General features: G+C 37.7%; 1 protein-coding gene across 1 annotated transcript in view; it reads left to right on the forward strand.

Annotated features, from left to right (window-relative positions):
* LOC101580438 overlaps positions 1 to 13,394 on the forward strand; it is a 409,418-nt gene that overhangs the window by 145,488 nt on the left and 250,536 nt on the right. The window contains exons 11-12 of the mRNA XM_023712057.1: positions 2,267 to 2,530; positions 12,803 to 13,013. Of these exons, the coding sequence (XP_023567825.1) occupies positions 2,267 to 2,530; positions 12,803 to 13,013 (475 nt within the window). The remainder of the gene's footprint in view (positions 1 to 2,266; positions 2,531 to 12,802; positions 13,014 to 13,394) is intronic.

Here is a 13,394-nt window from a genome sequence, read left to right on the forward strand (position 1 = left end):
CTTCCTTCTTTCCTTTTTGTATTTTTCCAGGCATATTTTCATCATTAATGTGTTCTTTTCATTTCTATTAAATTATAATATTAAGTCATCTTAGTAGTTGAGATAAAGTTCTAAATAGATAAATAACTAATGCACAGTGTACCTTTTTATATTTATTGTGTAAGTTGACAATTGTGAATATTCTATGAGGGAAACACTTATTTTTTTTTATGTACTTGGGATAGGCTGTCACTATGCAGCTCAGATTCATAGCGGTCCTCCTGTTTTCAGCCTTCCCAGTGCCTGGATTATGGGTGTGTGTCACCACACCAGACCAGCTCAGTGTGCCTGGGGGTGGGGCTGTCTCATGGTCCTGGGAATCGAACCCCAGTCCCTGTGCTTGCCTAAGCAGATCTTAGTCTGCTGAGCTATCTCACTGAACCCGAGAGAAATATTTATAATCCTTATTTCTTTGAACTCAAACACAACTTAAATAGAAAAATAACACTTACATACAAAATGCAGATTTAAATACAAAATTAAAATTGACCTTCCCAACATCACAGTGAAATTAATCATAGAACTTTCACTACTGGCCCAAATCTTACTTCTACTTTGAAGATGTTGGCTGAATAAGTCAAGTTTAGTATACCAGAGAACTAGTTTTCAATTTAAATGCAGAGATGAAATTATTGCTATTTGCTTTGAGCCGTTTTATTTCTCAGTGATGGTTCGAACAGGCTTCTGACTCCATTTCTCTTTCTCCTCCTCATTTAGTTTTGATTCTCTTGTCACAAATGCTACTCACAGCCAACTAGCCAAATGAAAAGTACGGCTTGATTAAGGATCTCTTTTGTCAGTAATTTGTGCCTAATGTTTTTAGCTTTCCCATGGGCTGTTGTAGAAAATGGTAAATCTGGTTTAAATGAAACCTGATCCTGTTAATGGTTTAATAGCAGCTGCCACAGGGTTACTGGAGTTTTCAACAGATGCCTCTGTTTCATTTTATTCTTACACTAAGTCTTGAAATACTTACGTAAACCGCACAAAATATATTCATGCACTTTTAGATAAATATACTGCAATATAGGCTTAGAAAGTATCTATCTTTGTCCATTTAAAATTATTTACACAAAATTTAAAAACTGAAGTGAACTCTGCAATTTAAAAAAAACCAAAAGATTATTCATGGTTTATGTTTTCTAGATTTTTAAAAGATTAAGCAACAGGTTCCATCTCTACATCTGGGCCCTGGAACAGTGGCTTTGTCAATGCAAGAGCCACTCATCTTTATACTCAGTGCTATTTATTTAGCACTGACAAATTGCTCAGGCAGTGACGTGCATTACAGTGTCTACAGGAACAGAGTCCTCACAAAATTAAACAGAACTCTATTTTTTGCTGTTCTTGTTCAGGGGCCCATTAGAAGAAGGATTAGTTTTTCTGGAGTGTGATGGTTAGTTCAACTACTTTTCACAAGGCATGCATTGTATGCAAAGCACTTGGGCTGTAGATGTGCGGCGCAAGCATCAATAGCAAGCAAATTAAGCAGTGACTGCAGTGGAAGGCAGAAATAGTTGTACAATTGTCTTTGTTTTCTGTTATACCATAATAGGTGAGACATCATAATATAAAAACAATAGAAGTTAATGGAGCTTTTGGTTCTGGATGGTGAGAAGCTGAAGAACATGGCAGTGGCGTCCGGTGCGGGTCTTCTTGCTAAGTGATAGCACCGTGGAGAGCAGCGCACAGCGACGCAGAGCATGTGTGCTAGCTGCGGCCTTCCTCCTGCTTCTGTAAATCCACTCTGTCTTCTTGGGAACCTACTCCAATAATCGAATCCAATTCTAATTACTTTCAGAAGCCTGTCCTCAAACACCATTAATACATGAATTAGAGTTTTGAGTTTCCAGCCCATGAGCTCTTCGGGGACACACTCAAACATCTATAGCAACACTAGATGTACCAGCTCAGGCAAAAGGACTGAAAATGCAAAGCGCCATGTTAGCATGTGAGTCTTGATTTCCAAAGCTCACAGCATGCAGAATCTGGAACTGTCAGGGCTAATTTTTCTTGTCTGAGTTACACTTTCATGATGGTGTGATTGCCTAACTATGTGGGGCTGCAAAGGTTATTTATGTAAATTCTTGCAATGGTGCATTTTTAAGGCCAACAACAGGAGAACAGAACAACTTTTTACCCAATTCTGAACTGTCTATCAGCCTACTATGATGTGTTTCTAAAAACACAAACATCCCAATACTCCCTTGTCTTAACATCTCTCTAGGAACTCCCTCAAAGGAAAGATGTAAAACCTGGCCTAGCGCTCCTCTTTGAACTGTTTCTCGTTCCTGGGACATCTGGTGGCATCCATCAGGCTGTGGGCTGGGCAGTGTTTCCTTTGTGTGATGGCACTTTCGGCATTGTGGAGGGAAAATTCAAGTCTCCCCTGCTCCGAGGACATTATGAACAGAAACTCAACAGTTTCAGGAAAATTGAAGATTTGATTTGCTTGGACTTGGACCATTGGCTGTGCAATCTCTATTTTCAGGTTTGTAATACGGTTTCATACATAGAAAAGATTTTAAATCTTTCCTAAAGCTGCTTTTTTGTCCTTAACTTCCTCTCATGGGACAGAAAATTTTAATATGTTTCACAAAGTGGCAAAAGTAATTGCATCTTAGGACTGGTTTCTGATAATGTAGAATAAATTGATATATACAAATAAGGAAAAAAGTTATAGAGTTAATGGGAAAGATAAAGGTAGTATAATTTTCTGGGCTGTAGATGGGCCCACATGGCCACCTCCAGCCTCCAGTTCTGAGCTCACAATCTGTTGCTGCAGTCCATAACCTGCAGATTCATCTCAGCATGGCATTGGTAGTACTGTAGTAGGTTTCCTTCCCAAAACAGCTTACCAAGCTTCTGTTGAGTGTTGGGCATTGACACAAGTTCATACAAAAATCACTAATGAGCCCAGCTTCCTCAGGACTTGAGCAAGGTCACAAAACTGTCCCCGTTGGTTCTGCCACATCAAAGCACTCTCATTTTCAGCCTACTTCAGATCTTTAAAACAAAACTAACTTGAGCTTATCCCATTTATTTTTATATATTTGGCACTCTGTTTGCTTTCTAATCAACAGAAATGATGTTCCCTAAATTCTTTTGGCAAACACCACCGGGATCCAGAAAAAAAAAATGGCAATGTATGTTCAGTATAAAGCATCCCAACACATTTAGGGCTCATTTTTGTCCTATAAATCCAAATATGTCCCCTCTGGTTTATTTTCTCTCAGTTTGCCTATATCATAAAGTACTATAGGTTGTTCTTACCTACAGATTTTATTTTCTATCTGTCCATATTCCCAATTATCTGTCATGCCTTCTGCACACTTCTCATCTGATTCTGTAGCAGACCGTCATAAGCCAATCTTATAATTTCTTATAAATTTGTACACCTTGTGTTATATCTGTTCCTCTAGTAAATCTCTGACTGACACAGTATCTATCTGTCTATCGATATTAAATAAAAATAAAGGTTATTAGAGGAAATAAATTTTATTGTATTGAATATGAAAGAGAAGCACAACTTTTAGCTATGCTTTCACTAATTATTACTTAAAATTGAGTATTTTGTTTTTTTTTATACTTTTTTTTTTATTTTATTTATGTGTGTGTGTGTGTGTGTGTGTGTGTGTGTGTGTGGCCAGCTCAGCCCACCAGGGGGCAGGGCTGGCTGGCATGTGGTGCTGGGGGATCGAACCGCGGTCCCTGTGCTTTGTTAAGCTTGTTCTAAATAGGTGCTTTAGACCACTGAGCCATCTTACCAGCCCAAAATTGAGTATTTTGTAAATTATGGCAAAATAAGTACTTTGTTTCATAAAAGATAATGCATGTAGTACTAGTACTGATCATAAAGCCTATTTATATTTGAAATTAAATCAAGAAAAATAAATAAATAAATAAATAAATAATGATTAGGATTTATAAGACAAAATCTACTTGAATTTGAAGACTAATATTTTCCTCTTTTTTTCTGACTTATTTAAAAATAGTCTTTGTGGAAAATACGTTATGATTTGTCTGTAGGTCTTGGCAGTGTTTCATCATTCCAGATGGGTATAATTGTCCATTAACATCACTGAGAAACAATATTAGGACTTTTCTCCTTCTGTATATTTCATGAGGGAAGGAGGAAGTCTTATTAATGAATGTAAAATAGCATTATGCAAGACATGATCATCTTAGGGGCTGGGTGTGTAGCTCGGTGGTGCAGTGTTTATCAAGTAAAAGTTAGGTCCTGGGTTTGATCTTCTGCACCATGAACTAAAAGTAAAGTTAGAAGGTACATAATTTCCTGATTAAAAGACAGAACAACTAGGAATATAGATGTGTTCTTTTATGAGGTCTAAAAGAAGAACTTTTACCTGAAAACTTCACTTTCTATTTATGTGAAATTCTGAAATAGGTCAATGTTCCCAGTGTGAGTTTTGTTAAATGCAAAAATTTGCAGTCGAGGAGATGTGAGTTGCTCCCAAAGGAGCAACTTCGACTTAGGACAAGAAGAATGGGGTAAGAGGACGATGGAGTAGGAAAAGGGGCTTTTGCAAGTCAGGCTTAGAAAACATAAAAGGAAGAAAATTCTGGGCACTGGTCAGTCGGTCAGAGGAAGCGTCCATGGGCAAAGAGGTGGTGGCAGGGTCCATATGCCTCCTGTGTCGGCAGGGACCGAACTCGGGCCGGCCACCTTCCGCATGAGGAGGAGGCTCTAACACAACTTGCGTGCAGCTCCCGGAGAGCATGTGTAAGGACCTAAGAGGGAGAATTAAACAAGGAAGACCACACGGCATACTTCCCCAGGAATCCTGTTCTTTCACTGCCTCACTTTTCAGAGTATTTCATTTTTTGTGTCCTTGATTCTCTTCCCCGACCTATTTATTATTAGTTTTTTTATTTTTTAATGTATTTGGTACAGAGTTTAACTATGCAAATCGTACTCATACTGGTCTTCCTGTTCTCAGCCTCCCCAGCACTGGGATTATAGGTGTATGCCACCACACCTGGACTCAATTGCCAGCTCAGTGTGGCCTGGGGCCAGGCTGGTGCAACATGCAGTACAAGGGATCAAATCCCGGTCCTGCACTTACCTACATAGGTACTTAGTCTGATGAATTATCTTGCCAGCTCTTAAAGTTTCAAATATAAAGGAAAGTGGAAAAATGGCATGGTGGAGGCCCATCTTCTCACCACCTACTTTACTGCACTCTTGACTTGTATCTTTCAACTTAAAAATACTACTTCTTGAAGATTATAAACACCAAATGAATATTTACTAATTTCATCCCAGTATAAATGTAAGCCCAATAGTGTTTTCTTTTTTAATTCAACAATTGTTGTTATGTTGCATATTGTTGTCTTCAAAGTAGTCTTTCAGATTACCAGAAACAACCATGTAAAACTGGTCAAAAAATTAAGCTTTGGGCTGGCCAGTTAGCTCAGCAGACTAAAACACCTGCTTTGGTGCAGCAGCCGGGGTTTGATCCCTGGGGTGCGGTTCCAGGCCCACTCCCCAGGGCACGCTGAGATGGCAATTGAGACTGGGCATGGTGGTGAACATCTGTAATCCCAGCACTTCAGAGACTAAAAACAGGAGAATCATTAGAAGTCCCATCTATGTGGTGAGAACCTGTACACCCTGTAGACCCTGTCCTAAATTAATATAAATTAAAAACACATTGACTGCTCCTTTCAATGAACCAATAGAAATTAGTAGTGAAATTATCTCAGCTATCTTGTAGCTGTATGTATCTTTCCCTTCTTTTTTTTCTTTTCCTCTTCCCCTCATCTGAGTCGTTCTTCCCTTTTGAGCAGTTTGTTTTCCTTTCAAAAGAGAAATGTCAAAAAATAAAAATGAAAACAAAACTCCCGATATAGAAACATAGTAAAGATGAAATAAATATATAAATTTATTAGTATACAAAATTTTATTTATCCTAACATAACCAACCCAAGCCAATAAGGTTTGAAATACTGAAATTACTATTATTATTATTATTATTATTACTATTATTTGTAAATTTTAGTAAGAGACTATAGGGTCTACAGGGTCTTACTATGTAGATCAGACTTGTAGTGATCTGACTGTGTTCGGTCTTCCAAAGAGCTGGGATTACAGGAGGAGCCACAAAATGCAGCTTCGAGCATGTCATGCAGGGTATTGAACCCAGCCAATGTGTTTGGCCTAAGCAGTTACTTTAATCCACTGAGCTATTTGGCAGAACCCTGAAATTATTATTTACATTTAGATTTAACAAATTGTCACATTGTTCTGGAGCAAAGTTAACAATGTATGTCATAGCCTTTTTTATTGTGAACTACTGAATTGATTATTTTTTTCCATAATTTTATTGAGAAACAAATAGCAAAGGGACTGTTTCAAATCAAATTGGTAGGACAGTTTTAATAATTAACACACTGCATACTGTCTTCCAAGTGGCTATTTGTTGTACAAGATGCAGACATGATATCCTATTTATAAACACTATTAAAACAAATTCCTCTATTCATTGAATTAAGAGAATGTAGCTATATATCTATCTTAAACATTTTGAACATACCTATACAAAATGGTCATTCATCTGTATCCCCTTTTTTGTTTAGTTCTGTCATTTAAATATTATAGGTGTGTGAATTCAGCAAAATATTCCAAAATAGTCCAGTAGTCCATAATAGTATTGGGTCTCCCACTTCACTGGCAAAGGCAGAAGTTATTGACCTGAGTCCCCTACAGCTCAACATAACAGCATGGCTTTGCTTCTTATACTTCGTTTTTATACTTTTCTGCTGGATGGTTAAGACCAAGGTAAAGCAGGACCTATGTTACAAGAGTTGTAGCTTTTGGATTTGATAAGGTCAGTCAAATCCCATCAGGATTTATCCTGAGATCCTGTACCTCAGATTGTAGATGCTTTGTCAGTGTCAGCCATGTGGATGAGTCACAGCCATTGATTGGCCAATTCGCTCTCTGTGAAGCCTGAGAGAATGTTTTCTCTTCATGTGACTCTCCTTAGACACACTCTACATCATCGATCACTATCCTCTTTGGCCCCATAATCTCCTTGATGAGAAAACTTGGGACGCAACCGAGTTACATGATGTTATAGTACAAGTTCTCATATGTCCTGAGTCTTAATTGACCTTGGAAGACTAGGTCCAAAATGTTACTTTACTTGCGGCCTTCCTTTTTCTCTAATTTTTGTTCTGCAAACTTAGGTTGTTAACCCTCCAGAAGAGAAGCTTATTGTTATTACCATAAAACCTAGGCTGTTAAGCTTAACCTCACTATCTGTCTGAATATCAAACATCGTAGGCATAAGATGGAGCAGGTATTTTTCATCAAGTATTGATATGTTGAAATTTAAGTCCCTACAGAATATGATGAAAACAATTAAAATATATTTAAAAAATAGTAATAAAGAATTACGTATGTTTACACAGAAGTCCAGAAATCTAATCATATACAGCATTGTAGCAGGACAGTCCCACAACATTCCTTTTCTTGTCTCCTGCCTTCATTCATCATGCCCTTCTTTTTTAAACAATCATCTATCCGAGAGACAGCACAGCAGCAACTGGCATGTCATGACAAGCAGCACATATTCAGAGGACCAGAATGACAGGCACTACAAGCATGAAACTACTATTACAGATTGCCATCTTCAGTGCTGTTGCTTAGTTCACAGGTGTCAGTATATATAGTTAGTCAGAGTGAGAACCCTTCCAATTAACTGCCAGATTCAAAAATCTTCTGAAGATTCTCAGGATCATTGCCTTACCCATCTTATACATATAACTGTATGGCTTGCTTCTGTCATGTTTCCTATCTCTTCTCCTTGCTCTGTCTTCATTGTCTAGTCCTCAAGTTCTTACTTTCTTTTTAATTGTAATATACATTTCTATTTGTATTTCTTCTTTTGAGTTCTTATACTAGGGAGACTATATGATATTTACACATGTGTATCTGGTTTATTTTACTTATGAGTATATCTCTTCAAGTTGAATCCACTTAAATATAAAGGCTTTGAGTTTATCATTCTTTATAGCTGAATAGTACTTCATTATATAAAAGTACCACATCTTTTTCATCCATTCCTTAGGTGATGGGCAACTTGCTTGTTCCCAAGCTTAGGCTATCACAAATTGTGCTGCTATAAACACAAGTACACACATATCACTATGATACGATGTTTTCATATCCTCTGGGAAAATTCCCAGAAGGAGAATAGCTGGTTTCAATGGGATTTGCAGTCCTAATTTTCTAAAGAGTTTCCACACTGATTTTCATAATGGTTGCACTTGTCTACATTCCCAACAGCAGTGGAGAAGTTTTCTTTTTCCTCACAGCCTCTCCAACATTTGTTGTTGGTTGATTTCTTTATGATAGCCATTCTTTCTGGAGTGAGATGATGCCTCAAGGTTGTTTTAATTTGCATTTCATGGATGGCTAGTGATGTGGAGCATTTTTTCATATATTTATTCACTTCTTTCATTTCATCCTCTGAGAAGTGTGTGTTCATCTCGGATGCCCATTTCTGGACCGGGTCTTTAAATTGTTGGGCCGTAGTGTTTTTCAGTTCTTTATAAATTCTAGCAAGCAGACTTTTGCCTGAGTCCTTATTTTTCAAATTTTTTCCCAAATTTGTGGGTTGTCTTTTTACTTTGTTAGTAATTTCTTTTGATGTGCAAAACCTTCTCAGTAAAAGGAGGTCCCAGTCGTCAATTCTTTCAAGTGTTTCCCATGTGATTTGATTTTTGTTCATGAATTCTTTGCCTACCCCTATGTCTTCCAGAGTTTCTCCTACTTTCTCTTCCAGGAGATTTAGTGTTTCTGTTTTAATGTTTAGATCTTTCATTCAGGTTGACTTTAGCTTAGTACATGGTGATATACCTGCATCAAGTTTTAGTTTTCAGCATGTAGGGAGCCAGTTTTTCCAGCATCATTTGTTAAAGAGGCTATCTTTCTTCCAGTGAGTATGTTTGGCCCCTTTGTCAAAGATAAGGTGGCTGAGTGTGTTTGTAGAGACAACAGTGTCTTCTAATCTATTCCATTGATCCTCAGGTCTATCTTGTTGCCAGCACCATGCCGATTTTCTCACAGTAGCCTTGTAGTATAATTTCAAGTCAGGAATTGTAATGCCTTCTACCTTGTCTTTGTTGGATTTTGGCATCTATGTTCGTGAGGGAGATCGGCCTGTAGTTCTCTTTCTTAGTTGCATCTTTCCCTGGTTGTGATATCAGTATAATACTTGCCTCCAGGAATGATTTTGGGAGGATTGCTTCCTTTTCAATTTTATTGAAGAGTTTGAGGAGTACAGGGACTATATCTTATGTGAATTTCTTGTAGAATTCTTCAATGAATCCATCCAGACCTGGACTTTTCTTTGTCAGTAGGTTTTTTATTACATCTTGTATTTCATTGGCTGTTATTGGGCTATTGATAGTGGTTATACCTTAGTGATTCAGTTTTGGTAATTTGTAATTTGCTAGGAATCTGTCCTTTTCTTTTGTGTCTTCTATTCTTTGAGCGTAAAGCTTCTCAAAGTAGCTATTGATAATCTTCTGAATTTCCACTGGGTCTGTGGTAATTATACCCTTTTTCATTCTTTATTGCTCTTGTATTTGAATTTTTTCTTTCCTCTTTTTGATGAGGTTAGCTAGAGGTTTATCAATTTTATTTAATCTTTCAAAGAACCAGCTTTTTGAATTTTTAATTCTTTTAATTGTTTTCTTTGTCTCAATTGAATTAATTTCTGCTCTAATCTTTATGATTTCTTCCTGTCTTTGGGCTCTGGGTTTGGTTTGCTCTTCCTTTTCTAGGTGTTGGAGGTACAACATTAGAGTGATTATTTGTTCTTGTTCTGTTTTCCTATTGTGTGAGTTCACAGCTATGAATTTCCCTCTGAGAACTGCTTTCAGCGTATTCCATAAATTCCAATAAATTGTGGTTTAATTTTCATTGAATTGTAGGTATTGTTGAATTTCTTGTTTAATTTCATCTGTGATCCATTGTTTGCTGAGTAGGGTGTTGTTGAATTTTCATGTATTTAGGGATTTTTTCTGGTTTCTTTTGTTGTTTATTTCTAGTTTCATTGTACTGCGGTCAGATAATATGTATGGGATAATTTCTGTTTTATTGCATATACTTAAGCATGACCTGTGGACCAGTAAGTGGTCTGTTTTGGAGAATGACCCATGTGCAGCTGAGAAAAATGTGTATTCAGCTGTGTTTTTTGTGGAACACTCTGTATATGTCTACTTAGCACATTTGTTTCGAGCTCTGGTTCAATTCTGTTACTTCTTTGCTAAGTTTTTGTCTGGTTGACCTATCTTTTTGGGATAAGGGCGTGGTAAAGTCTCCTGTTAAGATTGTGGTGTTGGCTATTAGATTTTTCATGTCCATTAAGATTTGTTTTATATAGTTGTGTTCTCCCATGTTTGGTGCATTCATATTTATGAGTGTTACCTCTTCCTCTAGAATTTTTCCCCTAACCAGTATATAGTGACCTTCTTTATTTCCCTTGATCATTCTTGGTTTGAAGTTGAGACTGTCTGAGAATAGCATTGCTACCCCTGCTTTTTTCTGAGGTGCTGGGGCATGTAGTATTTTGTTCCATCCTTTGACTTTCAACCGGTTAATTTCTTTATGCATTAAGTGTGCTTCTTGTGTACAACATATTGCTGGATTTTGTTCCCTAATCCACTGTGCCAGTCTATTTCTCTTAATTGCTTAACTGAGTTCATTTCCATTGATGGTTATAATTGAGGTGTATTGACTTGTGATTGAGTTGTTATTTACCTGCTGTTGTTTACTTCTTTTTTTCTTTTTCTCCTGTGTATAATTGTTTACCATATTTAGTTGGCTGCTTCTGTTCTTGTTCATGGAGTTCTGATCATTTTGGTTCCTCTCTAGAACATCTTTCAGGAGTCTGTGCAGGGTTGGCTTTATCATCATGAAATTCTTTAGTTGTTCTTTGTCATGGAAGTATTTCACTTCCCCATCAAACTTGAAAGAGTTTTGCAGGTTATAGTAGTCTGGGCTGGAATTTATTTTCATACAGGACTTGAAGTACTCTGCTCCATGCGCTTGTTGCCTTCATGGTTTGTGAAGAGAAGTTGGCTGTAATCTGATAGAATTCCCTTTGATTGTGATCTGTGTTTTTTTTTTTTTTTTTTTTTCCCTCTAGCGGCTTTCAGTATATTATTCTTGTGCTGCATTTCTGGGATCTTGACTATTATATGTCTCGGTGTGGTTCTCATTGGGTTGAGATTACTCGGCATTCTGTATGTTTCGGTTACCTGAATGTCAGAGTGTTTCCTCATATTTGGGAAGTTTTCTGCTATTACTTCTGCCCATATTTTTTTTAATGTCATTTATATTGACTTCTTCTTTCTCACTGATGCCTATTAGTCTCACATTGTTCATCTTTGCATCATCTTGCAGGTGATGAATTATCTTTTCCTGCATCCTAGTTGTTTTTAAAAGATCCTTTCTTACCTTTTCACTAGCTGCACCAGCATCTTCACAATCTGAAACTCTGTCTTCACTTTCAATCAAAAGATTTTGCAAGATTTGTGATTGAGATTTTTAAGTTCCTCTATATCTCTTTGACTCTGCTTCATGCAATCTATTTCTTTCCTGTATTGCTCATTCAAAGAATGCATCATTTTTCTAATCTCCTCTTTTTTTTTTTAAATCAATATCTTCTTTAGAAGCAGTTATTAATTCTTTTACTGCAGTGTTTTCTTCAGCTTGGGTTCCCTCCATACGTTTCTGCATTTGATTCTTTAGATTATATGAGTTCTGAGATTTCTTTTTTTATTTCAGAAATTAATTCTGCTCTGAGTTCCTCTACACTTTTCTGCTGTTGCTTATTTACTATCCACACTATTAATTCATACATTTCATCTGAGGTAGTGTCCTCTGCACTTGTTCTGGGGGAGCATTGTGTTTCCTCCATATGTTTCTGCATTTAATTTTTTACTGCACATGCTATTAATTTAGGGATTCCTTTTTTATTTCCAGTCTGTGTTCCTCTATACCTTTTTGCAGTTGTTTCTTTATTTCAGAAGCTGTTGATTCATTGATTTCAACTGTGTGATTCCCTATTTGCTCTGTACTAGTGTCCTCTTCAATTGTTCTGGGTGGGTCTGGGGTTTGAGATTGCATTTTGGTTCTTCTCATTGTTATTTTGTATAGCACTGTCTTCTGAACTTTGCTGTCATTTTTCGGTGCAGTTATACCCTTTTCACCTCCTGAAATTCAGGTGTAGATCTACAAAGTTTGAATTTATCCAGTTGTGCCTGGCTTGGGTCTGGCTGTTGTGCTCAGCTCCTTCCTACTGCATCCTTTGGGAGTGAACCTGTTGTGCCCCTCTGGCAGGATGTTCCGCTGCTGGACTAGCCAGGTGGTTCTGTTCCCTACTCTCTCTGCAGGGATTGCAGCTGCAGAGTTTCACCCCAGGCCTGTATGCCAGGCCTGAGCTGAATCTGAAAGGGACAAGGGGGAATAGGGGAAAAGGCAGCTCTCTCACATGCTCACTGGGCCTGGGCTAGGGCTGGATCTGGGGGTCCTGAGAGCAGGATAGGAGTTCTCACTCACTGGGCAGTCCTAGGGGGGCTGCACAGTGGTGGTTTGGGGCCCCCAAGGCACAGAAGAGGGTCTCACTCACACTGCACCTGGGTTTGGACTAGACAGGTCCTGCGGGCATAGGGTAGTCCTGTCATAGTTTTTAAAAATGTCAAGAACACATTTATGTCTTAACAGGTAATCAAGCTTCCTTTGCATTTGGGTGATCGAAAATTTTACGAAAGTCATACCTGGCCTTCCCCTGAGTGCTCTGTGTGTTCAGCGGGGGAAGCAGAGAAAGCAAAATTAGGCACCGACGGTCCATCTGCACTCTCAGGGAAAGAAACCCAGAGAAGCATCGGAAAGACAGCGGCGCGCACAGCTGAACCCACCTTATGTTCTTCTCAGGGTTAGTTGATTTGCTTTTGTTCCATTCAATTGCTAATATTTTGAGGTGTACTTATACACTAAACCTAAGAAATAGGAATTTTTGTACTACTGTATTATTATGTCTACAAAGATATTTCAAGGGACTGTGTTAACAAATAATTTTTCATGTCACACTATTACATAAATATAATGTTAGTTCACTGAAACACAAGCTTCTCTCTAGTGTATTGCTCTTAGAATTTTTAAGGTGCTTTCGGGGGGCCATGATTTTACACTTTTTGTTCTTCTTTCTAAATCTTAGTCTTTCTTTTCCACTCTTGAGAGTGGAAACCAAAAAATGAACCTGAAAGATAAACTAGTTTCAGAAAAAGTATTACTAAATAATAGAATGTATTTTATA

This window comes from Octodon degus, unplaced genomic scaffold, assembly GCF_000260255.1.
Source record: "Octodon degus isolate 3935 unplaced genomic scaffold, OctDeg1.0 scaffold00023, whole genome shotgun sequence".
NCBI classification, from domain to species: domain Eukaryota; kingdom Metazoa; phylum Chordata; class Mammalia; order Rodentia; family Octodontidae; genus Octodon; species Octodon degus.